This window comes from Saimiri boliviensis, chromosome 12 (assembly GCF_048565385.1).
Source record: "Saimiri boliviensis isolate mSaiBol1 chromosome 12, mSaiBol1.pri, whole genome shotgun sequence".
In the NCBI taxonomy this organism is placed as follows: domain Eukaryota; kingdom Metazoa; phylum Chordata; class Mammalia; order Primates; family Cebidae; genus Saimiri; species Saimiri boliviensis.
This window is the reverse complement of record NC_133460.1, coordinates 22,134,608-22,161,010: the sequence shown is the minus strand read 5'-3', so window position 1 is coordinate 22,161,010 and position 26,403 is coordinate 22,134,608. Positions and strand designations below refer to the sequence as shown.

Here is a 26,403-nt window from a genome sequence, read left to right as displayed (position 1 = left end):
TCACAGCAAAAAAAAGAACCCGAGGCCCAGAGAGGGACACTGACTTGCCCAAAGTCACACAGCTAAAACTTCTGTGGCTGAACCGGGTCTCGAACACAACTGGCGGACCAAAGGGAGCCCGTGGCCCAGCTGCAAAATACTACAAAACCCCAGGGCCCGGCCGATGCCGGGGTGTCCGAGGCGGCGCGGAGGCCGCAGACAGCGGTAGCCGGTTTTCGAACTGCGCGGGGGAGGCGCCGGTGCGCGTTGGCGAAGGGTATCCCTCCGCAGCCGCCGTAGCTCCGCCGGAAGCGCCGCCTGCCACGGCCACCGAGTGGCAGGGGCGGGGCTGGGACCCAGGAGCTCGGTATGGCTGACGACGCGGGTCTACAGACCGCCCTGTGCTCCGAGCAGTTCGGCTCCGGGGAGGCACGGGGCTGCCGTGTAGCCGCGGACGGGAGCCTGCAGTGGGAGGTCCGGGGCTGGCGCTGGTGGGGGCTCTCCAGGGCCTTCACGGTCAAACCCGAAGGACGAGATGCGGGCGAAGTGGGGGCTCCCGGGGCCGCCTCACCACCCGTCTCCGGGCTCCAGGCCGTGTTCCTGCCGCAGGGCTTCCCTGATAGCGTCAGCCCGGACTATCTGCCCTACCAGCTGTGGGATTCCGTCCAGGTCAGCTCGGCCGTCCGGGGCAGGGGACAGTGCAGGCCACCCTTCCCTCCCCAGTCACAGACGGGTGACCGAGGCCCGGAGCCGGGGGGTCTGACATGCCCCAAACACCAAGAACCAGAAAAGAAGACGCCACGCTCCTGCGCCCGCTTCTCACAGTACCTGTTTTCTTCTCCAGGCCTTTGCTTCCAGCCTCTCCGGCTCCCTGGCCACCCAGGCAGTCTTGCTGGGCATAGGGGTGGGGAACGCAAAAGCCACCGTTTCAGCCGCCACGGCCACCTGGCTCGTGAAAGGTGAGCGGGACCTCTGGAGCCTCACGTATTGCTGCTCTCAGCCCTGCCTTCGCTGGACTCTGATGTGTGTGTATGTATGGTCTCATGGCCCATTAAGTAGAATTCAGGCAGGTCCCCCCAGTGCTTACAGCGGTGCTTTGTAACCCAATCTTACCGCCCACATCTGGAAGACCCTCATCCCACTCACCAGCCCAGCAGCCGCACTCCATTCTCCACTCAGACTTCTGAGTCTAAATCATCTGGATCCCAAATCCCATCCCCTCCCCTTTATTCCTATTTTCTGTGGAGGATTGCATGAGAATGCGATTGATTGAATAAACTGCCAGCTGCCTAGGATAGGGAAAATTGGTGAGCTCCAGGAAAAAAAAAAAAAAAAAAAAAAGCATATCCTTGGTCCTGAGTAGGAGAGAGGAGAGACTGGAAAGAATGGAAGGTATTTTGTAATGCCCTGTGATATCAGATGATGCTGTAAATAATAGAGTGACTATCTGCTGAGTGCGTACAGCTTTTTAAAAATTGTTTAAGAAAAAAAAAAAAAGATACAGTTTGGTACCACACCACCCAGACAGGGAAATAGAACAGAAAAGAGAAATTGTTACACGTTCTACAGGAGGGGGCCCCATGGCTTTTGCCACTATCCTTTGTCCTTCACTGTTGCTCCCAGGGGATATTTATTAGGCTAGTGCAAAGGTAATTGCAGGGTTTCTTTGTTGTTTTTGCCATTAAAGGTAATGGAAAACCCACAATTACATTAGCACCAACCTGATAAATGAGACCCAAGGGAAAGCTCATTCTACTGGTAGCATCAGTCTGGCCGCTTCTCTGGTAAGCCTCTCTGGATTTTTTGGAGAAACAGGAGCCTCCTTTACCATTAAGACTGAGCACACTGGCGCAGTGGCTCACCCTTTTAAGCCTAGCACTTTGGGAGGCTGAGGCAGCCTGGGCAACATAGGGAGACCCCATCTCGATTTTTTTTTTTTCCTTTTTTGACTGGAAGTCTTGCTCTGTCACCCAGGCTGGAATGCAGGAGTGCACTGGCACGGTCCCCGGCCACTGCAGCCTCTGCCTTTCAGGTTCAAGTGATTCTCCCACCCCAGCCTCTCAAATAGCTGGGATTACAAGTGCACACCACCATGCCCCGCTAACTTTTTTGTATTTTTAGTAGAGACAGGGTTTCACCATGTTTGCCAGCCTGGTCTCGAACTCCTGACCCCAGGTGATCCACCTGCCTCAGCTTCCCAAAGTGACTGGCATGAGCCATCGCACCCGGGCCAACAGGCCGTATTTTTGGAATGCATTTGGAGCTTGGGTCAGTAATTGGTGTTTTCATGTGATATCACCAACATGTGGCCCATACAGTTTGAATATCCCTTATGGGAAATGCTTGCAACCAGAAGTGTTTTGGATTTCAGAATTTTGTTTGGCTTTTGGAATATTTTCATATATATAGTGAGATTTGTTGGGAATGGGACTGAAGTCTAGATATGAAATTCGTTTATGTTTCATATATGCCTTACACACATGGCTTAAAGGCTGTTTTATGCAATGTTTTCAGTAGTGTGCATGAAACAAAATTTGTGTACATTGATCCATCAGAAAACAAAGATGTCACTATCTCAGCCACACATGTGGCAAATCTGGTTGTTTGGTGTCCCCATCATTCCTGACTCTGAATGTAGATGCTATCAAGAAGCAGTCCTTTTCTTATACCTTCACGAGTAAGTACTTAACAGTATAAAACATGACATACCACTTGACAGTGAGAAATTGTGTGTTCAGGGTAATTAAGCGACACAGCAGGTCACCAGAACACCTGTAGCAGCTTCTAAACCACAGCAGCAGCAACAAACATTAGCAGGCTCTCAGTCTTCAGCTACAATGCTGTTTTGATGAAAAGGTCACTGGACACCGTATTTTATTTTTTTAAGGTGATAAGAAATACTAGAAGCGGTTGAAGGACAGGAAGCATCCTCTAGGGATAAGGAAGCATTCTGCTGTGTGGCTTTTTAAAATGTTTCCTCCAGAGTCATCTGCCTCATGTCCATGGTTTCTGTCTTAGAGGTCTCTCTTGGATTCTATAAACTGCCTGATTTCTTGTTCTGTTATCAATGTAGGCTGCTCTAGGGCCTCAATAATCCCCTCACATATCCTCACCATGTTGTCTGTAGGCACTTTTTCTGCAGTGTTAACAACGTCATCTTCATTGTCACTGTTACCACAATTGCCTTGATTCAGAACAATTTGTGCTGTTTCACCATTGGCTGTTCCTACTGGTGGCATCATGTCCGCTGTCCAAAAGGTGTAGGTTTTGGAGCATTTCACGTTTTAGGTTTCTGGATTGGGAATGCTCAACCTTGGCCTGGGCAAAGTGGCTCATGCCTGTAATCCCAGCACTTTGTGGGGCCAAGGTGTGGTTATCAGTTGAGGTCAGGAGTTCCAAGACCAGCCTGCCCAACATGGTAAAACCCCATCTCTACTAAAAATACAAAAATGAGCTGGGCATGGGGTGTGTGCCTGTAATCCCAGCTACTAGCTAGGGAAGCTGAGGCAGGAAAATCACTTGAACCCAGGAGGTGGAGGTTGCGGTGAACCGAGATAGCACCACTGCACTCCAGCCTGGGCCACAGAGCAATACCCTATGTGAAAAAAAAAGGAATGCTCAACCTCTAGCTCAGGCAGGTTACTGAGAAAAATTAAGATCACTTAAAGATACAGGTGCGGTGACTCACACTTATAATCTCAGCACTTTGAGAGGCTGAGGCAGGCAGGTGGATCACTTGACATGTGGAGTTGTACACCAGCCTGTCCAACATGGTTTAACCCCATCTCTAACAAAAAATACCAAAATTGGCCAGCCGTGGTGCTAGGCGCCTGTAGTCCAGCCTGGATGACAGAGTGAGATCCTGTCTCAAAAAAAAAAAAAAAAAAGGATTAAAAAAAAAATCTACTTTAAAGGCTTGTTATTGATATTAAAAGAAACTCTCAATTAGAATTTTACAAGTTCGTTTTCATCAAACATGGGAAATTTTCATGCAGAGTTTTATTTGAGAAACTCACTTGGAATTTTTTGATGTGATCATTTTCAGTTACGTATCTCTCAGTGGAACATGATGCTAATTGTCGTGAGTAGCAATAGTAATAAAACTTGTTGCTACGCCTGTAATCCCAGCACTTTGGGAGGCAGAAGCGGGTGGATCACAAGGTCAAGAGATCGAGACCATCCTGGTCAACATGGTAAAACCCCGTCTCTACTGAAAATACAAAAAATCAGCTGGGCATGGTGATGCGTGCCTGTAATCCCAGCAACTCAGGAGGCTGAGGCAAGAGAATTGCCTGAACCCAGGAGGTAGAGGTTGCGGTGAGCCGAGATCGCGCCATTGCACTCCAGCCTGGGTAACAAGAGCGAAACTCATCTCAAAAAAAAAAAAAAAAAAAAAAAAAAAAAAAAAAAACTTGTTGCTAATATTTTGGCCACCTACCTTAAGCCACACATTTTGTACAGTTACATGTAATATGTGGCTTGATCTCTTCAGCAGCCATGTTAGTTAGCTACCATTATTCATTTTTTTCAGATGGAAAACAGAAGCCAAAGTGTGGTTAAGTAATTGTCCAAGGTCACTCAGGGCCAGGGTTTTGACCCAGGCAGACTTACTCCTGTGTCCCCTTCTTAACTACCACACTCTTATCAGCTAGGATTTTTCAAGTGGAGCCAAGTACAATTTGTGGACAGCTGATTCCTTACTAGGACTCTAGTGGACAGTATTGACTTTCAGATGATAGGGAGTATATATATCATTAGTCCTGTAAATGCCTCTGATGATCCATAGAAAGGTAGAAGAGGCTGCCTTTCTGTCTGGTGGCCCAAGGAGGGCATACACCTGAGTGGATACAAGTGTGTAGCCAAAGGCAAGAAAAATAGAATCTGGGTTGGGGATAGTGGCTGATGCCTATAATCCCAACACTTTGGGAGGTTGACGCAGGCGGATCACCTGAGGTCAGGAGTTCAAAAATACAAAAATTAGTCCCATTTCTACTAAAAATACCAAAATTAGCTCTATCTCTACTGAAAATACAAAAGTAGGTGTGGCATGCACCTGTAATCCCAGGTACTCAGGAGGCAGAGACAGGAGAACTGCTTGGACCCAGGAGATGGAGGTTACAGTGAACCAAGATCATGCCACTGCACTACAGCCTGGGCAACCGAGTGAGAGTCTGTCTCAAAAAAGAGTCTGGCCCAGTGGACTCCTCCTCAACAGGTAAACGTAATCTTGCCATGTTCACAGTCACTAAGTTGATCCCATGCCAGAATCTTGAATGGTACAATGATCATCCTACCTAGAATATAATGTACTTGAAGAGAAGAGGTTAAGGTGAGTGATGGGAGGCCTGTCAAACCACCCTATTGGGTGTTATTTACAGGGCCAGATAGGACAGAAATGGAGAAACGAAGCAGGCCCGATGGGAGTAGTTTGGACCCATGCTCTCCTTTAGTGAGGTAGCCCCAGTTGATGCTGGCCGTGAGAGAAGGCAGGCCCAGTGTGGCCATCCTTCAGGTTCTTCCAAAGAAGCTGGAAATCCATATTTTCTTATAAAATGTCCCAATTTTGTTCACCAATCTAATCAGAGCCTCAGTGAAGGGGAACGATCCCTACCAAGGCCACAGGATCACTGTGAAGATGAAAAGGCACAGGTACTTCAGGTGTGCACTGGAGCACTTAGTGGTCTCTCTCACGTCCAGGGTGGGGAAGCATGACTGTTCGAAGGCCTCAGTGCCCAAGAAGGCTCTGGAAAGCAAAGAGTGCATCTGCTCTCAGTGGAGAATGGGAGGGCTGGCCCGTGTCATTGCATTTATATTTTGTGGGAAGCTCCCAGCCCTCATTCCCATAACATAGTGTCCTTTCTCCTTACACCCCGATGTCAGGGTTAGTGCCCTCAAGATCAGGCAAGTCCAAGTCCTCTGCCTGGAGAATCTGTCCTCGCCTGTGCCCACTGTGTGAGTCCCAGGTGTCTGGTTCTAAAACATTACTGCCAGGCTTAATAGGTGCTACTCTCTGTATAATGAATGGTCCAAATTCACAAACTTGTTCTGTAAAGGGCCAGGTCTTATGCTTTGCAGGCCTTATGATAGTTGCAGCAACTCAGTTCTGCCGTAGTCTTGCAAAAACAGCCATAGACAATTTGTAAACAAATGGGCATGGCTGCATTTCAGTAAAATTTGATTTCCAAAACCAGGGAGTGGAAACAGTTTCCCAATCCCTGGTCTAAATCAGTGGACTTTTTTTGGTTTGTTTGTTTTTCTGAGATGGAGTTTCACTTGTATGGCCCAGGCTGGAGTACAATGGGGTGATCTCGGCTTACCACAGTCTCCACCTCCTGAGTTCAAGCGATTCTCCTGCCTCAGCCTCCCGAGTAGCTGGAATTACGGACATGCGCCACTACACCTGGCTAATTTTGTATTTTTAGTAAAGATGGTTTCTCCATGTTGGTCAGGCTGGTCTCAAACTCCCAACCTCAGGTGATCCACCCGGCCTAAGTCAGTGTATGTTATAATGATTGCTGTCTGCTCTTTGGCTGGATTTTGAGCCTGGAATCATCTCAGTCACTGTGGTCATGAAGTTCCTGGCAGAGAGAGTTAGGTAGCCAGAAAGCGTTTGTTGTGCAAATGAAGGTCCAAGGTCCCACTGATTTCAGAGACTTCTCTCACTCTGCCCGGCCTAAGGAGGCCTCTCCCTCTGCCCTGCAACCCCAGCTGCAGTTCAAATTTTTTTTTTTTTTTTTTTTTTTTTTTTTTTTTTTTTACTGAGACTGTTTTGCTCTGTCTTGCTTTGAGACTGTCTTGCTTTTTTTCTGAGACTGTCTTGCTCCAGGCTGCAGTGCAGTGGCGTGATCATAGCTTACTGCAGCGTTGATATACTGAGTTCAAGCCATTCTTCTGCCCTAGCCTCCCAAGTAGCTGGAACTACAGGCATGCTACCATGCCTGGCTGATTTCTTTCCTACCTTTTGTCTTGCTGTGTTGTCCAGGCTGGTCTTGAACTCCTGGCCTCAAGTGGTCCTTGGGCCCAAATCCCCTGTAATCCCAAAGTGCTGGGATTGTAGGCCTGAACCACCATACCCGGTCCAAATCCTTTTATTTATCCCATAATGACCACCTATGAGCCAGCTGCCCAGCCTAAGAGCTAGGATAGGTTAGCAATAACCTTTGAATTTCCACTTAAGATTTCCTGTCTTTTGAATAGTTTTACCAAATAGGTAAATGTTCCTAAGTGCTATGTCATTTAGTTTTAGTTTTAGAGCTTTATGAACTGTGCTGTGTGTGGTCTTCATGAGTTATTTTCATCTAAGAGTTGATTATGAGTATTCATCTATGAATGAGTGTCCCTAGGTGGTTATATTAGAATTTCTGTATTATGTCAACATTTGCATTATTCCCACGTTTTTTTTGCCTTTATGAACAATTCTGCAAAGAACGTTTCTTGTCCATGTCTCCTAGGGGACATTTGAGGAACTGCTATGTCCAGGCACTTCTGACTCCATCATGCAGCTGTAACTATCCACAGCTTCTAGTACCAGACTGAGTTCTTAAGGGCAGTGACTCAGGGTGAATTGGCCAATTCAGTGCCAGGGTCTGCCAGGTTCCACAGCTCCCACGCCTCTTCCTTGCTCCTTAACTGTGCCTTCTCTCCCCCAGATTCAACTGGCATGCTAGGCCGCATCGTCTTTGCCTGGTGGAAAGGGTGAGTGTCTTCCTGGCCAGCAGACTTCTGGCACCTCTCCCCAGTGGTGGTAGTAATAATAGGAATAGCATTGGCTTTAATTGTAGTTGTAAGGGTTCCATGAGGTGATCTATGCAAAGTGCTTAATGCATGTAGCATTGTGCATAGTAAGGGCTCAGTAAATACCAGCCACCATTAACAGCTGTAACTGTGCCCCCTGAGCCTCTGTAGGTTGTCTCTGATCTTTACAGCAACTCTGTAGGATGGGATTGGACATGTACATTCCATAAATGTGAAATATACCTAGATGAGAGAAGCCCAGACCATACACCTTGTAACTAGCAAGATGGCATTTGAGCCTAAGGCCTGTGCTTTCCATGGTATCCAGCGGTTCAGGATATCCTCCTGTGTGTCAGATACCTTCCCCCAAGAATGTTCCCATTCCCTCCAGGAGATCTCAAACTGAGACTCGGGCCTAATGCTACAAATACTGAGCTGGGCTGGGGCTGTAGTATCTCCTGCCAATGGGACCCTAGAGAAGTGGTTCCCAAGTGTTTGTGCGCAGGCCAGGGAGTCACTGTCTGATGAAAAGGTCAGGGGAGGCAGCCATCCACGGTGTTGTGTAGCAGAAATACCCTAAGCCTGGATGTCAAAGCCCAGCTCTCTCTCGGATTTTTCCCCCTACTCTGTGTAATCCAGGGAAATCATTTCCCCTGTCAGGGCTAGTTGTCTGTAACTTGCAGACAACTAAATGTAATGTAATTTCCAAAATATGTTCACTGTGTACCCTTACTCTAAAGCAAGAAGAAGAACAGGGACAGGCAGAGGAACCCAGGAAGAGCCTCCCTTCAAGGACAGCCAGAGGTTGGGGAGCAGCCACAAGACAGTCAGGGTTTTTCCTTGGTAAATCATGGGTTCGTAAGAGGGAGACACTAGCTGATCAGAGTCACTGAAGGTCCTCCCAGCTAATGGTGGCATTTTAGGTAGCAGTGACAGGGTGTGGGGACAGATGTCTGTCTGGGCGGTGTGGGTTTTCCTGAGCCCTTCAGACCTTACTGGGGTCCAGGACTCCCCACACTGCCCATAGGATGTGTTTCTCCTTAAATCCAAATTGCAACAACCTCTCCTTCCCAACAGGAGCAAACTGGACTGCAATGCCAAGCAGTGGAGGTGAGGAGGGGCGGGCACGGGGGAGGAGAGTCTTGTATTATGAAAGTCTCCTACCTCTGACCTCTAACCTTTAACCTCTGATCCCTCCCCAGGCTTTTTGCAGACATCCTCAATGACGTGGCCATGTTCCTTGAGATTATGGCTCCTGTATACCCAATCTGTTTCACCATGACTGTCTCCACCAGCAACCTGGCCAAGGTAGCCACCTGTGGGGCATCCATCTGCCCAAGACACCTGCCTTGGTAGTGTGGGGGTTCACCTGGGCTCTGTGTTGAAGCCACTTATAGAAGAGTGACAAAGTTCAGATGTTTCTGCTCGAACCCAACTATCTTTTCTGATCCTCCTCCAGCCAGACAGCGTCCAGGGCCTGAGACAGTGTAAAGCAATGTCTAGAGCTGGAGGACTAGGGCAGGAGCTCCGAGCTGAGAAGTGGAAGGGGCGGTCCAGTGTTGACATTTTGGGACCAGCTTTCTCGACTTCCCTTTGATTCTTTAAGTACAGTATTTATTGAGTGCCTACTGCATGTTTGGCACAGAATGTGTGCCCCCCTGGCTTGGAAAGGAAACTACATATAATTGCTCCAGTGTTTGTGGAGTTATAGATACAGGTATTACAAATAAGAAATATAGAGGCCTGCAAGAGGGTGAAGCGGGGATTCCAGCTTGGTCAGAGAGTGTAGGAAGAGCTCCCCCAAGCCTGGGTCCTGAAGAGGGAGGGTAAGGTGTAGGGCGGGTGTTCCAGGCAAAAGAAACAGGACAGCTCAAGGTCCGGAGGTGGGACAGAGACAGAGCAGCGACTGCACAGTGAGCTGGGGCACATGGGACACAGGCACATGCCTCCTCCATGCTGGGCTGCTGTCTGACAACCCTTGCAGGTTGGCCTCATCCAGATGAGGACACTCAGGCCTGGCATGGTTCAGTAAAGAGCATATCCTGTCAAAGTTCCTGGCCCAGAAGAGAGACTCAAGAAAACGAAGAACCATTCCAAGGCCCATCTGTTGTCTTAAAATCACATTAGGGGTGTGTTTCTTCAAAGGTCTTCAAAGGAGCTGGCATTTGGGGTGCAGTGGTTCCTTGTGGCAGAGGACATTTAGCTTGCATGGTGCAGACCTAAATGCTGTGAGCACCCCCAAACAGGGTAGGAAACCCCAGAGCAAAGCACAGCTGTAGCTGTGGCTGTGGCTGTGGACCAAGGGGTTGTGCCCTCTGGCTTTTGCTTCAAATTCTGCCTTTTGGGCCTTTTCATCTGTCCAGTAAGGGAATGGAACAGACCAGGAACTTCCCTCTTAAGACCTCTCTGTAGAGTTACCCTCTCGGCAGCCTCCATTCCCAGCTGCACCAAGAGAAGCCAACCTGGCTGTCATCCATGCTGCCACCACCATCACTGCCACCTCCTCTTCCCCTGTCACCTTCAGCTGAACCTTCAGTTCTGTTATTTTTCCCCCCTCAAAATCTCCAGTTCATTCTGTCTCCCTGTCACCACCCTCGCTGCTGAGAGAGCACCGTTACTTCCCAGGTAGCTTCCCTGCCGCTATCCTCTCGGAGTAGCCCAGGGATCCTTTCAAAGAGGAAAGCCATCAGGTCATTCTGCTGCCCCACTGCTCTTAGGGAAAGACCTTCACCCGGCTTGCCAGGTTCTGCATGGTCAGGCCGCTACCAGCCACAAAGTGCCAGCCTTACTTTGTCCCTTTGAATAGACTGTTTCCTCTCCCTGCATATTAACATGTATGTTTATGTATTGCCCATTGATCTATACCTTCCATGAGGGCAGGGCCTGGGTCTGACTTGTATCACAGCACCTAAGTCTATGTCTGGCATCTAAAAGAGCCTTCAGCCAGGGGCGGTGGCTCACGCCTGTAACCCAGCACTTTGGGAAGCTGGTGTGGGAAGATCTCTTGAGCTCAGGAGTTCTAGGCCAGCCTAGGTAACACGGGGAGACTCTGTCTCTATTCAAAAACTAAGGATAAATAAAAGTAATAGTAATAAGTAAAAGAGCTTTGATGAACTTGGGATGAATGCGGGAGACCAGTGACCCTCCTTGATGAGCTATATCCTGTGATCTAAGAGGGAGAGATCTGGGTGCCCTGGGAGGTCAGGGCCACCAACGTAGGATTTGACAGCTTTAACAGGGGCAAGAGGAGAGTAGAGGAATTACAGGAGGCAGATGGCAGCAGGAAGTTGGAAACTAGTCTGGGCCTCCCGCCAGCAATGGGGAGGATGTAGCCAAAGCAGGAGTTGGAGGGCCAGGAGTTCTGGGCTGAGAGCGATCTTTGGGCCTCCACCCTGGGGAAGGAAATTGAGCTGCTGTGGGGCTAGTCCCCAGAGTGGTAGTGGCGGGTAAGACTCATTTCCTAGAACAGGACAGGGGAGGTGAGCCTAGGGGGCGTCCAGGTGAGAACTAGATACCAAGGATGGCATTCAGGGTTGGGCCGGGGCCTGGTTTTCTCCAAGTGGTCTGAGTGCCTGCGTTGCCAGGGCATGTGTCTGTGCCAGCCTTCTCTCATCCCTTCCCCACCCAGTGCATCGTGAGTGTCGCTGGCGGGGCCACTCGAGCTGCCCTGACCGTGCACCAGGCCCGGAGGAACAACATGGCTGACGTGTCAGCAAAGGACAGCAGCCAGGTGAGCAGCAGGGCTGGAGGGAGGGCGTCGGGTAGGGAGAGGAGTGCCCTGGAGGGCCCAGGAACACACAGGAAGACATGTGGGTGCTCCCTGCTGACTCTCAAGACACGCAGGCAGGAGTAGGGGTTTGGGCCCTGGTGGCAGCAAGTCCGAGCTGATCTCAGGCTCTGCCCACCACCTGTGTAGTTGAGAGCAAGCCCTTGGCCTTGCCCTCTCCAGACCCTGCGTTGCGAGCTGGATATTCTGATCACATGAAGCCCCACATGTGAAAGCAGTTGGGAAGTCAGAGGCATGTGGGGTTGCTGGGGCCTCCACTCAACAGTTTAGCAGGCCTGCTGGCCCAGCCCCTCCACCCGCCCCAGGGAGCCTGGAGTCGGGGTAGGGACACCCCTAAGGCTGAACCCTGCATGGATTCCACCTCAGCAGACCCCGTGCTGAGCACTTAGGTGCACTGCATCACCAAACTCTCATGCCTGTCATCCTAGCACTTTGGGAGGCCAAGGTGGGAGAATCACTTGAGGCCAGGAGTTTGAAACCAGTCTGAGCAACCCATCAAGACCCCATCTCTACAAAATATATGAAAGAAACATTAGCCAGGTGTGGGGGTGCACACCTGTAGTCCCAGCCTCAAGCCTAGGAGGTGGAGGCTGCAGTGAGCCTTGATCATGCCACTGCACTCCAGCCCAGGTGATAGAGCAAGACCCTGTCTCAAAAACAAACTCTCACACCAACCCCGTGAGGTAGGTACCACTTTATCCCTGGTTTACAGATGAGGAAATGAAGGCCCAGGGAAGTCCCAGCAGTGTGAGATGGTTTTCTTTGACACTGAAGCAACTTAGAAACTGCTGTTCTCTGCATTCCTACTTTCTGGCCTTCTCTTCCATTGTTTGGCTCAATAATCTTAACCCAAGCTAATATTTATTAAGCACTAACCATGTGCCAAGTATTTCATTTCTGGGAACTCATTAATTCTCACAGTGAGCGTGTGCCGTAAATGCTCACGGTTGCCTTAGAACAGAGAAGGAAATAAAGTATGGAGAGGTCTCGTCTCCCTGGGAACCACTGGGCAAGTCCCTTCTCTCAGGAGACGCCCAGGCTCATTCTGCCCACCGTCCCTTCCAGACCTAAGTCCACAGGCTGTTAAAGAGCAAGGAGGAAGCACAGCCCAGGCCCCTCACCGCAGGACTCCCAGCTCCATGCCTGCTGTCCCTCACCTGCTCTCTCGCTGGCCCCCAGCCCTCTCCCTATCCCCAAGCCATTTTTCTCAAGGCCACAGGGCTTCCTCGGTCCACAGAGCTGGTGACATATCCAGGACTAACCTGGGAACATGTCAGTCCCATAGCAGCCCCCAGCTTTCTGCTGATTCAGCTTTGCTGTCACTGGATGTGGCCAGTGATTCTTCCCACCTAGGAGAGAGGAGGTCACTCTGCTCCTGAGCGCCTAAGGTCCCTGATCTCCAGTTTCCTGACACACCATAGGTTTTATTTCCACAGCACACGCCCTTGCCAGGAGGGCTGGGTGAGAAGAGCTCTCCAGCCTCACGTCCTCTCTGTGCCAGGACCAGTTCTCCCTAGGAGCCCAGTTAGTCAGGGGCACCAGTCCAGACTCCTCCCTCATGATGAGTTGGGGGCAGGTAGCCTGGGGTCTCTGTCCCTAGGGTGATCACAATCCAGCCATCAGAGTGTTCTCATCACATTGATACGCAAGGGAAGAGGTGTGGGTCTTGTTCCTTCCCAGGTGATTCCTTGACCCCTTTGCAAATTTATCTGCCCCTTATGGCATACCAAGGGAGCTTCAAGGGAGGGGAGCAGTCAGCTTTTTAAAATCAGTAAATAAAAGTTCTTCCGGCCGGGCGCGGTGGCTCAAGCCTGTAATCCCAGCACTTTGGGAGGCTGAGGCGGGTGGATCACGAGGTCGAGAGATCGAGACCATCCTGGTCAACATGGTGAAACCCCGTCTCTACTAAAGATACAAAAAAAAAAATTAGCTGGGCATGGTGGCACGTGCCTGTAATCCCAGCTACTCAGGAGGCTGAGGCAGGAGAATTGCCTGAACCCAGGAGGCGGAGGTTGCGGTGAGCCGAGATCGTGCCATTGCACTCCAGCCTGGGTAACAAGAGCGAAACTCCGTCTCAAAAAAAAAAAAAAAAAAAAAAAAAAAAGTTCTTCTGGCTCCTGCCTTTCATCCCAGCACGTTTGGGAAGCTGAGGGGAGGAACACTTGAGCCCAGGAGTTTCAAGATCAGCCTGGGCCATATAGCAAGACCCATCTTTACCAAAAATTGTAGTAATAATTAGTGGAGGTGTGGTGGCAGGATCCCTTGAGCTCAGGAGTTTGAGGTGGCCATGAGCTATGATTGCACCACTGTACTCCAGCCTGGGTGACAGAGCGAGACCCTATCTTTAAAAAAAAAAAAAAAGGACTCACGTTAGTGAGTGCCTGAGTGTGGAACTATTCTGGTGACTTGCAAAACAAAGAAGACATGTTCAAGGGTATTCTAAGGACATTGTACCTACCAGGTCAAAGAAGCAACTGACACATATATTTAGATAGGGTCTCACTGTGCCTCGCAGCCTGGAGTACAGTATTGCAATAATGGCTTACTACATCCTTGACCTCTTGGGCTCATCACCCTCCTGAGTAGCTGGGAATACGGGCACATGCCATCACACCCAGCTAGTTTTTTTGTTTTTTTGTATTTTGAAGAGTTGGAGTCTCACTATGTCACCCAGGCTGGCCTCGACCTCCCGAGCTCAAGCAATATTCCCACCTCAGCCTCTCACTATACCTGGCTAATTTTTAAATTTTTTTTTTTCTTCTTTGGAGATGGAGTCTTGCTCTATTGTCCCACTGGAGGGAAGTGGTGTGATCTCGGCTCACTACAACTTCTGCCTCCTGGGTTCAAGCAATTCTGAGTAGCTGGGACTACAGGCCTGTGCCACCATACCTGGCTAAGTTTTTGTATTTTAATAGAGACGGGGTCTCATTGTGTTCAGCCTAGGCTGGTCTTGAACTCCTGAGCTCAGGCAATCTGCCCACCTCAGCCTCCCAAATTGCTAGTATTACAGTAGGTGTGCACCACTGCACCCCATCAAATTTTAAAATGTTTTTGTAGAGAGGGTCCCACTACGTTGTTCAGGCTGGTCTTACTCCTGGACTCAAGTAATCTGCCTGCCTCAGCCTCCCAAAGTGCTGGTACTACAGGCATGAGTCACCTCAAGCTCACAAATGTCAGTTCACTCACCAAAAACTAAAAATTTACCCCCATTGCACTAGGGAGCCCTGGGAGGTTGTGGAGCAGGGAGGATGGGTTAAAAGGCACTTAGGGGTACTCAGTCTGGCCTGGAGGGCACCCTCCAACTCCTAGCCCCTCTGCCATTTTCCAGGAGACGCTGGTGAACCTGGCAGGGCTCCTGGTCAGCCTCCTGATGCTCCCTCTGGTATCAGGTTTCCCTGGGTAAGCCGGGAGCAGGGTGGGCAGGAGAGCCCCAGCTGGGCCTCTGCCCTCCTCGGCTACCTCACTCTCTCGCCCCAGCTTCAGCTTCGGATGTTTCTTCTTCCTCACTGCCCTCCACATCTACGCCAACTACCGTGCAGTCCGAGCCCTGGTCATGGAGACCTTGAACGAAGGCCGGCTCCGGCTGGTCCTAAAGCACTACCTTCAGAGGGGAGAGGTGCTCGACCCCACCACAGCCAACCGCATGGAGCCGCTGTGGACAGGTGACCCCACCCCTGGTCTCGGGTTCTGTGCCTCAGCCTCTCCCACTGCCTAAGTGTCCTGACCCCAGCTTCCCACAGGTTTCTGGCCAACTCCGTCTCTATCCCTGGGGGTCCCCCTACACCGCTTGGTCTCCAGGTGAGTGGCCTGGCATCTCCCGCTCATCACCACCGCCACCCACACTCCCCAAACACGCCCCTCACTCCGGTTACATACTGGCCTCCCTGGCAAGGCCCTGCCTCTCTGCTCGGTTCTTCATTGCTGCTGAACAGGCCTGGGGTCATTGTGGGTGTGTGAGGGAGGAGAGGGTATAAAACATGAAGCCGATGTAAGGGATGTGTTTGGTGGGTGAGGGAAGGATGGGCAGATGGGGAGGATGGACATGACTGCAAACAGGAAGAAAGGATGGATTTGGGGGTGTGGGTAAGGCTGAGGGAGCGAGGAAGCGAGGGGGCCTGGGTGAAGCATAGATCATTTTGGTTCACCGTGGGTGGCTATTCAGTGGCTGGATGGGCACACCTGCCTTTGCTGTCCTCCACCCCCACTGCAATCTCCTCTTCCCCCAGTGTCTCTGAGCTGCAGCAGCTGGTTGAGGGGCACCAAGAACCCTACCTTCTCTGCTGGGACCAGTCACAAAGTGAGTGTGCCTTGTCCTCCCAGCCTAAGATGCACCCTCCTGGGTCAGCCTCTCCTCCAACCAGGGGCCCAAGCTCTGTGCAGTTCGGAGGCTGCCTGTTGTCCTGGGGGGTGCTCTAGACCATTCATATTATAGCCGCAATGCCCCAGTGAGATTCACTTCCCCCCCTCTGTAAAATGGAGCTAACAGTACCTGCCTTATTCCCTGCATTGTTTTTATGAGGGTCAAATAATGTGGCTGTCAAGTGCCTTATACATTGCAGCACTCATTAGTAAGACTGTGACCTTTGCTGTCTCTGGGAAACCATCCTTCTCTCCCATCCTGGGTTTCTCTTGGGTAAACATGTCGTTGAGTGTGCTGGGCTGCTGAAAAGGCATTTATTCTCACTAGCCATTAAAGAAATGCAAAATAGACCCAGCTCAGTGAGCTGCCGTGAAATTGTATTTGGAAATTGGTCAGTTTGGCCTGAGCACTGGGGAGCAACAGGAAATGAGTTGGAAAGGAAAAGGTGAGGGGCTGGCCTTCCATGCCAGGCTGGGGTCTCTGGGGAGAGACCAGGGAAGCAGGGTGACGGGATCGAGGGGATTTGGGAGGTGGCCTTTCCCTGACACCAGTCTGTCTCTGGTCTCTCCAGACCAGGTACAGGTAGTTCTGAACCAGAAGGCAGACCCCAAGACCGTCCTAAGGGCCGCCACACATGGGCTGATGCTTGGGGCCCTGCAGGGAGATGGACCCCTTCCAGCAGAACTGAAGGAGCTGAGGAACCGTGTGCGGGCAGGTAAGTGCCTCACGATCTAGACTGCTGATGCCTCGGGGCAGGGAGGAGAGAGGACAGGCTCTGTCATGCTGGAGGACACAGAGCTTCTGGTTCACCCCCATACCCAGGTCCTAAGAAAGAGAGCTGGGTCATCGTCAAGGAGACGCACCAAGTGTTGGACATGCTGTTCCCAAAGTTCTTGAAAGGTAACATTCCTCAGCCCATGGCTGCTTGGCCCCTGAAGCCTTGTCCCTGGGGGCCCTGCCTTCCCCCACCCTTCCACCTGAAATGTAAAACTTGGGTTCTTGGGCCCATTGCAGAGGCTAACACCTATAATTCTAGCCCCTTGGGAGGCCTAGGTGGGCAGACTGCTTGAGACCCTGCCTGGGCAACATGGTAAAACCTTGTCTCTACAAAAAATGCAAAAATTAGGCAGGTGTGGTTCCACGCCTGTGGTTATAGCTACTCAGGAGGCTAAGCTGGGAGGATCACCTGAACTGGGGGAGGTGGAGGCTGCAGTGAGCCGTGATTGTACCAGCCTGGGTGACAGGGTGAGACCCTCTCTCAAAAAAAAAAAAAAAAAGACTATGCTGGCACAGTGGCTCACACCGGTAATCTCAGCACTTTGGGAGGCTGAGATGGCCAGATCACTTGAACTCAGGAGTTCAAGGCCAGCCCAGGCAACATGGTGAAACCCTGTCCCTACAAAAAATACAAAACAATTAGCTGGGCGTGGTGGTACACACCTGTGGGACTGGCAGGAGGCTGAGATGGGAGCATCTCTTGAGCCTAGGAGGCAGAGGTTGCAGTGAGCCCAGATTGCACCACTGTACTCCAGCCTGGGTGACAGAGACCCCATCTCAAAAAAAAAAAAAAAGATGGGTTCTCCCTGCCATCTTGATTGAGTCCCTAAGTTTGGGACTCAGTTTCCCTGTCTCTAGGACAGAGAGCTTAGGATGGTCTCTGAAGCAGTGTCAGTGTGGACAGTCTGTGTAATCCCAGTTGGCATGTGGGAAATGGGAGGATGGAGCCGGGAGGCCCTCACATTGACGAGGACGTTTTATCTGGCACCTGTTCCATCCAGCGCTCTTTGGTGTGCCGTCTCAATGAATTCTTGCTGCAACCACGTGTGGTTTCAGCCTCCTTTTATGCCAGACTCACCCAGCAGAGGCAGTGGGAGCCCCAGTAGTGCACAAAGCCTGCACCCAGCCTGTACCTCTCCTTACCCTTGTCCCCAGCATTCCCGGCAGCACCCCATTCTCTCTCCCCAGGACTGCAGGATGCCGGCTGGAAGACCGAGAAGCACCAGCTAGAGGTGGACGAGTGGAGGGCCACATGGCTTCTGTCTCCCGAAAAGAAGGTCCTGTGAGCGGCCCAAATGGAGGCCCAAGCCCAGGACAGGAGCCTGGAGCAAGGACACTGGCCACAGCAGGAGGGAGGGAAAGGCAGCTTTATTTTTCCTTAGGGCAACTGCAGTAGGAGGTGGGCCAGGCCCGCATGGGAAGTGACTGTCATTCAGATGCAGTGGGCCCCAGGCAGAGGAAGGCCGAGAGAAGGGGAGCCAGGACCTTCTTACCCCACTGCCCCTGTCCCTTTTCTGGGGAGCAGAGCAGGCTCCTCACCCCCACTTCCTGTGGGGCTGTGGCTTATGGTGTCCAATACAGTTGGCTTTAGGCATAGAAACCCCAGAGGAACACAGCCACTGCCATCATGAGCAGGGCGTTGAGGTTGACCACACGGGCCCAGCTTGGGTCCTCGCTGATGTCCTCCAGCTGCCTGGCTGCTGCCACTGCCTCCTGCTGGGTAGGGGGCGGAGGACTGCCCTCCCCACCCCTGCTCATTCCACAAAACCAGAGCAGGCACTGGCGGAAGAGGCTAGGTGCTGGGGCCTGGGACTCTGGGGAAGATTAAGGCCCTGCAGTTAGTTTGCGGGAACTCAGCTCCCCCAGCTCCACCTCCCAGTGTGGTGCCCTACCATCCATCTCCATGGCAGGCTCTGGGCACCCATTCTGTACAGGGAGTGAGGAGCTCTCCTGCTCATCAGCATCGAGGTCCTCCCGTTCCTCCTTGCTGTGCCGGAGACTGAAGACCAGGCGGTGGAGCTAGGGAGGGTGGGAGCCCAGATGAGGTGGGGGTTCTGTCCCCCTACACCTGCATACCAGGTCATCACTGCCTGCCCTACCCACCTCTGTCCAGTCTGCACACCCAGCCTAGGTTCAGCTCTTGCCAACTCTACCCTACATGGTGGCTGCCCTGTGCCCTCTGTACAAACCCTGAGCCCCTGAGCTTGTGTTTAAAGTTGCTGGCCCTGTTCCCCCAGCTTCATCAGCTCAGGTCCCCTGCCTAAACCCAGATGGTATCACTTGCGACCCTAGTCTGGCATTCCTGCTCACGGTGTTGTGTGTCTGTGTGCTCCCACCCTTTCCTCCTGCTACGGGGAATCCCAGCCATCCTTCTAGGCCCGGATCTCTTGACCTGCCCCCACCCCACCCTGCCACCATCAGCCCTGCCTAGAGTCACCTGCCTTGCGGCAGCAAAACTAAACCTTTTTGTGGGCTTTCAAGATGGCATTGTGCCCCACCAGTCAGATCCTGTGTTTTGAGTCTCAAAGGCCATGCCAAGGATTGGCTTTGGGAGGCTTTAATCACCAATCCATCAACATCTTCAAGCTGCCTCCCCTAGGCCAGTTCAAATAAATGCATTTAAATAAAAATGTGCTTGGTCTGCAATTGCAACTGCAGCTGGACCCCCAGCCGGCTCCCAACCCTTAGTCTAGAAATGCAAGTCCTCCCCACTGGGCTCTCCAGAAAGCCAAGGACAGGTGCGGGTGCAAGTGGTTGCTGTGGCCCACAGTGCTTGTTTGGGACACCCGGCCATCCAGAGGCAGACACTCACGTGCTTGCGGGGTATGGGCGCGGTGCACAGCGAGACCGTGAGGGTGAGGAGGCCAGAGCAGAGGAACAGAACGATGGCGAAGTAGAGGTAGTGCACGCCGCAGAGGAAACCCGGGCAGGCAGAGGGCTGGACGCAGCTTCCGGAGCCGAAGGAGAACTCGGGGATCAGGCGTGCCAGGCCCATCAGCAGGCCCCCGATGAGTCCCCAGAAGGCGCCCTAGGAGGGAGACAGGTCAGCCTGCTCAGAATGTGCAAGCCCAGCCCGACTGTCGCCACCCGCGCATGTCGCTCACCTGCTCATTAACGCGCGGCACGAAGAGCGCCAGCACGAAGACTGCAGACACGGGAGGTGCCAGGTAGCTGGAGACCGCCTGGATGTAATCGAAGAGCTGCCCGCCCTGCGCCGCCTGCACCACGGGAAGCCAGGCCACCGACACTACCACGATGAACACCACCCAGAGCCTGCGGTGGGGGCCGTCGGATGGAACCCCGGAACCTGGGCTCCCCTGAACCCTGGGCGTGCGCGCTCCCCCACCCCGGACTGATGTGTAGGGGAGGAGGGGAGCCCAGGCCGCACCGTCCCACCAGCAGCAGCTCGCGGTTGCCGGCGCGGGGCCGCAGGCGCGTGTAGATGTCCATGGTGAAGAGCGTGCTGCTGCTGTTGAAGATGGAGGCCAGCGAGGACATGAGCGCGGCCAGCATGACCGCCAGCATGAGCCCGCGCAGACCTGCGGGCCGACGACAGCTATCTTGTCGGAGTCACCAGGGGCCAGGTCGGCTGCAGCTGCGCGAGGGACGACCCCTCCCAGCAGCGGGCTCCCCAGCGAGGTTGCGCCTGTGACCCGCGGCCGCCCTCACCTCTGGGCATGAGCTTCACGACGAGCCGCGGGTAGGCGATGTTGGAGCAGCCCACCTCCGTGCCGCACACGCGCCTGCACACCTCGGGCACCACGCACGCCACCTCGTCTGCCGGAGAGAGGCCACCGCGCGGCTAGGACGAGGCCTGGTCTGGGAATCCCAGGAGGTAGGGACTGGGAACCCTAGCAGAGGAGACGTGCGACCCCCGGAGGGAGGCGGGACTCCACTCCCAGACCCCGGAGTCTTAGGAGAGTGACGGAACTGGGAGACGGGCGCCCGGGCGCTGGCACAGGACAGGGGCTGGCCGGGGCCCAGGCCTCTCGGGCGGGGCGGGGCGGGGACGCGGACGTTACCTGGGTACAGAACGCGGCTGATCATGCCTGGCATGACCATGAGGAACATGGGCGTCAGCTTCAGGTACCCGCACAGAATGCAGCCCGCCTTGATGTGGGTCAGGCTCTTCCCGGCCAGGCAGCGCTGCACGATGACCTGCAGGAGGGGCATTCAGCTGCCCGCGTGCGGGCCTCTCCTCCGCCCCGCGCCGCGCCCCGTTCCGCTCTAATGTGTGCCCTGCCTCTGGCTCGGGAGTGCCCCAAGTTCGGCTGCGCGATTGGAGCAGGTTCCATCTGGTTTAGCGCCACTCTGGCGGGGTCCCGCCCCTCAGACCGCGCCTTCGACCATGGGGGAAAGGCGGGAAGGGGCTCGGGCTTCGCCCGCCTTGGCTTAGCCGGGACCTCGCTGCAGGCCTAGCCCTGTCCCCCGCACCTGGTCGCTGCACCAGTACCAGCCCGAGACGATCGTGAGCCCCAGGAGCAGCGCGGGCCACGGCAGGTCCCCCGTCACAGGGTGCCGGAGCAGGTGGTAGGAGTCGGGCCGGGGTCGATAGCAGGAGCTGGAGATGTTTCCCACAGCCGGATCCTCGGACACCGTCAGCGAAGTCGCTGCTCCCAGGTATTTGTTGAAGAGACCCGAATACCCGCCCACCTCATGGAAGGCTGCCGGGCAAGGCCGTCAGGGGACCGTCCTTAGGACCTTCATGCCGGCGACGCGCGACTGCCCGGCGCGCAGGCTAAGAGCTTCGCCGCCGCCACCGCGCCCTCCGCGCCCCTCCCCGGTGGGCGGGCCCCTACCGTAACCCATGAGGATGCAGGCGCCCCCTAGGATGACGAAGGTCTGCACCGTGTCCGTGTACATCAGCGCAGCCAGCCCTCCTGCAACAGGCCGGGGTCAGGGGACAGCCCAGCTGTTTATGTTGCAGACAGGCTGGCCCTAGCAGGAAGGTATCTTTGTGGGAATTTGAGAGAGTCCCCCTTTCTGGAGAATAAATTTCAAAATGATGGCCCATTCTCGGGACTCATGCACTCGGGGACCAGTAAGCAGGCCTTGGCAGGCAGAGTGTGGCTGAGTTTTAGGGCCAGGCACCCACTTGCAGGACCCCCACCAGCAGGCCTCTCTAGGCCCTAGTTTTTTCTGCCTCATCATAGGAGAGAGTGATTCTCTAAGGTCTTATACTCAATTCCATATCTTCCCAAGGTGGGGCACCTCAAGCCGGCCTTGGCATCAGGCCCTACCTGCTCTGGTCGGCATCTTACCTCAGGTGGGGTCCCTCTGAACCACACTGGGTTTGGCCAGAGATCTTACGGACTGGTCAGGTGAGCTCTCCCAGGTGTTCAAGGCAGGCAAGAGCTACTAAATCTTGCTTTTCTCCCAGTCCTCACTCAAGCCCAACATGGCTTCCTCTTTCTGAACTTCCAGTCAAAGTCCAAGAGACAGTGGAGAGGGAGGAAGCCTTTGCTTTCCAAAGGTTTAGTTCCTTCTGCCTGGACCACGCCACACTTCCAAACCTCTCCAGCCCACTTTCCTCTGGCGAATCCCTAAACCCTAGCCACAGCCGGCAGCTGTGTCCCAGGCCCACTCCCTTCCCTAAGCCCCTGCTGGCACCTGTCACCGTGTAAATCATGGTGATGCCCAGAAGTGCGATGACGGAGGCGTAGATGTTCCAGCCCAGAGCCTGCTGGATGAATACAGCTCCAGAGAACATGTCCACCTTGAGGGGAGGAGCAAGTTGCAGGTCAGGACCCAGGGCAGTGTCCTGGGCCACCTCCTGCCCAGGCCACCCCCTACTAGCCTCAAAGTTTCCCTCCATTTTTCCAGGTCCCAGCACTGTGGCTGGTGCCCTGGAGACATTCCTTGCAGGCTCTACCTCCATCGTCATGACCCTCGCAGCGGTTTCTCCTTGATCTCACGACCTCCAGGATTCTCTAGAGACCCCACTCGAGGCCCCGCCCTTCTAGGGCCCCATCCCGTCAGCCACGTGTGCTCACCGAGATCTTGGTGAAGATGTACAGGAAAAGGGAAAGCACAGACAGGTAGAGGCGGATGCGGCGGCCGCCGAAGCGCTTGCGCAGGTACTGTGGCATCGTGATGACCCCCGCCGTCAGGTAAACAGGCGCAAAGAGCCAGCCCAGTAGCAGCACCACGAAAAGCGCCTGCGGGGGCAGCACAGCCACTGAGGGTGGCTCTGCTCTCACCCCCGAGGATCTGACCTTCTCTTCGTGAAGGCGCTACTCCAAGCAAGTGGCCCTGGGAAGGGCCACACCTGGGGCCCAAAAGACAACTGCAGGTGATGGCCCTGGGGCCTGGGCACTAAGGAACAGAGCTGACACTGTCCTGGTCTTAAATGGAGCTCTCCCTGTCTCTCCAGGCCATCATTCCTGGCCTGTTTCTCCCAATGTTGTCCCTATGTTTCCCGTCTAGATATGAACCCCAGCGTAGACCCCTCAGACTGACCCCAGCCAAAGCCACCCAAACCATGTGCTCCCCAAGGCTCAGCTCAGAGGCCTCCTCCTCCAAGAATCCCTGAGCTCAAAGGCGATCCTCCAAGGGGAGCTGCAGTCCCAGAGCTTTGTCTCTGCTCCTCACTTCTGCAAAGGGCTTTAACTTGGCCCCGAATTCCTCGCAGACCACAGCTTCAGAGTGCATCCGAACAGGTGCTTCCCTGGCTTTGACGCTGCCCACCCCACTCAGAGACGAGCAGATGGAGGCTCCCAGAAGCAGTGGCTGGTGCAGGCTGGCTCAGATGGGTCAGCAGCAGGACCTAGTCCTGCCCCGACAGTGGTCATCCCTGCACCCCTCTGCCTCCCGGCTGGATGTGTGACCTCCACTCCCAGCCCAACCACACCCCTCTGTTCGGAAGTCCTACTGCCAGTCTCATTTCCCCCTTCCTGGAGCTTCCCCAAGGTGTGACCCTTCCAGGGCTTCTCGCTGGAGGTGGGATTATTGGGAAAAAGGGGCCTCACATTCCACTCGAATCCAGCCACAGCCAAGCCGCTTGCAGCGCCAGTCCCTGCCAGGCCCACAAAGTGGCCACTGCCGATGTTGCTGGCGAAGAGAGAGGCCCCAACCTGGGTGGCCAGAGGAGAGGGTGACCAGGGCTGCTTCTCCAGGCCCCGTCCCATTCCCGGCCCAGCCAGTCTCACCGGCCACCACACCATGCTGCGTCCAGCCAGGAAGTAGCCGCCCACGGTGCCTCTGTTGGTTCTGCACATGGACTGGGAGACAGAGGCGGGGGAGACCCGGGTTTGGGGTGCAGCCTTGGACCTCATTAGCCGCCTCAACACATTCCTCAGCCTTGTTTCAGGCTGAAGATTAACCTGCCAAGCTTCCCTGATCATTTGTACACCCCCAACTCCTTCCAGACACTCAGGCAAGCCAGGTTCTAATCCCAGTGTCCCATTCCCTAAATCTTTTCACATATTTTTCCTTTTTCTTTTTCTTTTCATTTTTTGAGACAGAGCCTTGTTCTGTTGCTCAGGCTGGAGTGCAGTGGTGTGATTTCGGCTCACTGCAACCTCCATCTCCCAGGTTCAAGCAATTCTCATGCCTTAGCCTCCCAAGTCGCTGGGATTATAGGCACGAACCACCATACCCAGCTATTTTTTTTTTTCTTTAATATATTTTAGTAGAGACAGGGTTTTACCATGTTGGCCAGGCTGGTCTCCAACTCCTGGCCTCAAGCAATTCACCCATCTCGGCCTCCCAAAGTACTGGGATTACAGGAATGAACCGTCACGCCCAGCCCACATCTTTTTTTTTTTTTCTTTTTAGAGACAACATCTCGCTCTGTCTCCCAGGCTGGAGTGCAATGGTGTGATCGTAGCTCACTGCAGCCTTGAACTCTTGGGCTCAGGCAGTCTTCCCACCTTGGCCTCTGAGTAGCTGTGACTACAGAAACACATGCCACCATGGCTGGCTAATTTTTCTCTTCTCTCTCTTCCTTCCCTCCCTCCCTCCCTCTTCCCTCCTTTCTTTCTTTTCCTTTCTTTCTCTCTCTCTCTCTCTCTCTCTCTCTCTGAAACAGGGTCTCATCCAGAGACAGTGGCTCACACCTATAATCCTAGCACTTTGGGAGGCAGAGGCAGGAGGATTGCTTGAGCCTAGGAGTTCGAGACCAGCCTGGGCAACACAGTGAGATCACCTACCCACTTAAAAATTAATACATTTGTTTAAATAAAAAAGAAATGTGGTTTCGCCATGTTGGCCAGGCTTGTAGCAAACTCCTGGCCTCAGTGATCCCCCTGCCTTGGCCTCCCAAGGTCATGGGATTACAGGTGTGAGCCACTAGTCTTATCCCAACTACTCAGGATTTATTGTGTGTGGATTTGGCCTGATCTTGCTGGGGCCCTTGAATATTTTCTGCAGGTCAGCCATAAGTGGCCAGGGGAATGAGAATCTATTTAGAATATCAACCCTGACAAAAATCCATGGACCCCTTCAGCTAGCACAGTCCTAAGGTGAGCATACAAGGAAGGAATGTTGGCTGGGCCTCCCTGAGGCCCTCCAAAGACCTGCTTGTCCCCAGGCCTGGGTTTGTCCTTCAAAGATCCAAGCATCCTTCCCCCACCTAGGGTCCTCCTGAGACTTTTCCCCCAGGCCCCAGAAGCCAGCAGCCCCCAGCAGCACCCCCTCAACTTCTCACCCACAAGCCAACGCCGATGACCAGCAGGAAATATGCAGCGATGACTAGGATGTCAGCAGGATTGCTGATCAGAGCCCTCTGGGCCCCCAGCTCTGGTGCCGAGCCTGCCTGCCTGTGCTCCTCCATTCTCCCCAGGATCTGCCCCATCCAGGGACAAGCCCCTGGATTCCCCCAGGGGAAGGATTAATGGTTACCTCAGGGGCACTGAGCCGACAAGCTCCCCAGCTTTGTTTAGCTGAATCAGGTCATATCAAGGCCGAAAGCTGGTCCTGGGGAGCTGGGCCCTTCCAGGTTCAAGGGCACTCCTTCCCAGGCCTTAGCCTCCACCCTCTCCCCAGTGCCCCAGGCTCAAAATCACCTCTTTTGCTCCCTAAAAATGCATCGTTTCCTTCTTGAGTAAGCCAGCTCCCCTGGATTTAACTAATCCAGAGGAATCATTTTCAAACCCAAGTCTGACGGGGTCACTCCACCCTCCTCAGGAACCCTCCGTAGCTCCCTATCATACTCAGGAGGAAGTACAAGCCCTTCAGCCTGATTTCCAACATCTGCCATGCCCCAAGTCTTCCTCATCCTTCCCCTGCTTCTCCAAACCATATCTACAGGACATCAGAAATCCCTTCGCACGACCTTAACCTACCCAGCCCAGATTTTTGCTTTTGGCTTTTTTGGCCTGGATGCTTTCATCCCCACCAAATCCTTCCACAAGCTGTGTCTTTTGTTTAGAGTGCTTCCCTGCCTCCCAAATGACAAACTCCTACTCAGCTTTCAGTACCCAGCCTTTGTCACCTCTTCAAGAAAGACTTCTCTGACTTATTTATTTATTTATTTATTTTTGAGACAGAGTCTCACTCTGTTGCCAGGCTGGAGTGCAGTGGTGCAATCTTGGCTCGCTGCAATCTCCGCCTCCCAGGTTCAAGCAATTCTCCTGCCTCAGCCTCCCAAGCAGCTGGGACTACCACCACTGTGCCGGGCTAATTTTTGTATTTTCAGTAGAGACGAGGTTTCACCATGTTGGCCAGGCTGGTCTCAATCTCCTGACCTCATGATCTGCCCCCCTCAGCCTCCCAAAGTGCTGGGATTACAGGCGTGAGCCATTGTGCCCATCCTTCTCTGACATTT

The 26,403-nt window shown here is 53.4% G+C and overlaps 2 protein-coding genes across 3 annotated transcripts; one reads left to right on the top strand and one right to left on the bottom strand.

Moving 5' to 3' along the window:
- The first annotated feature begins 299 nt into the window (after positions 1–299).
- Positions 300–19,267, top strand: RUSF1 (RUS family member 1). The gene is made up of 13 exons (XM_003930029.4): positions 300–648; positions 824–938; positions 7,629–7,674; positions 8,791–8,823; positions 8,916–9,021; positions 11,342–11,443; positions 14,829–14,899; positions 14,978–15,162; positions 15,241–15,298; positions 15,727–15,797; positions 16,432–16,575; positions 16,683–16,760; positions 17,826–19,267. The coding sequence occupies exons 1-13, from the start codon at positions 349–351 to the stop codon at positions 17,921–17,923; spliced, it is 1,407 nt and encodes a 468-aa protein (XP_003930078.1). The 5' UTR covers positions 300–348; the 3' UTR covers positions 17,924–19,267.
- On the bottom strand, positions 18,225–25,424 carry SLC5A2 (solute carrier family 5 member 2). Of its 2 annotated transcripts, XM_039477851.2 has the most exons (14): positions 25,285–25,424; positions 23,786–23,857; positions 23,606–23,710; positions 22,631–22,795; positions 22,248–22,353; positions 21,437–21,517; positions 21,072–21,301; positions 20,660–20,795; positions 20,307–20,414; positions 20,026–20,176; positions 19,742–19,910; positions 19,450–19,665; positions 18,530–18,656; positions 18,225–18,451 (listed from the first exon to the last, which is right to left on the bottom strand). In XM_039477851.2, exons 1-14 carry the CDS (start codon positions 25,408–25,410, stop codon positions 18,225–18,227), a joined length of 2,019 nt encoding a protein of 672 aa, XP_039333785.1. In that variant the 5' UTR covers positions 25,411–25,424. The 2 variants fall into 2 exon arrangements, with proteins under 2 accessions (XP_039333785.1, XP_074238160.1); XM_074382059.1 differs by having other exon boundaries at positions 19,742–20,106; positions 23,606–23,857; positions 25,285–25,411.
- Positions 25,425–26,403: the final 979 nt, after the last annotated feature.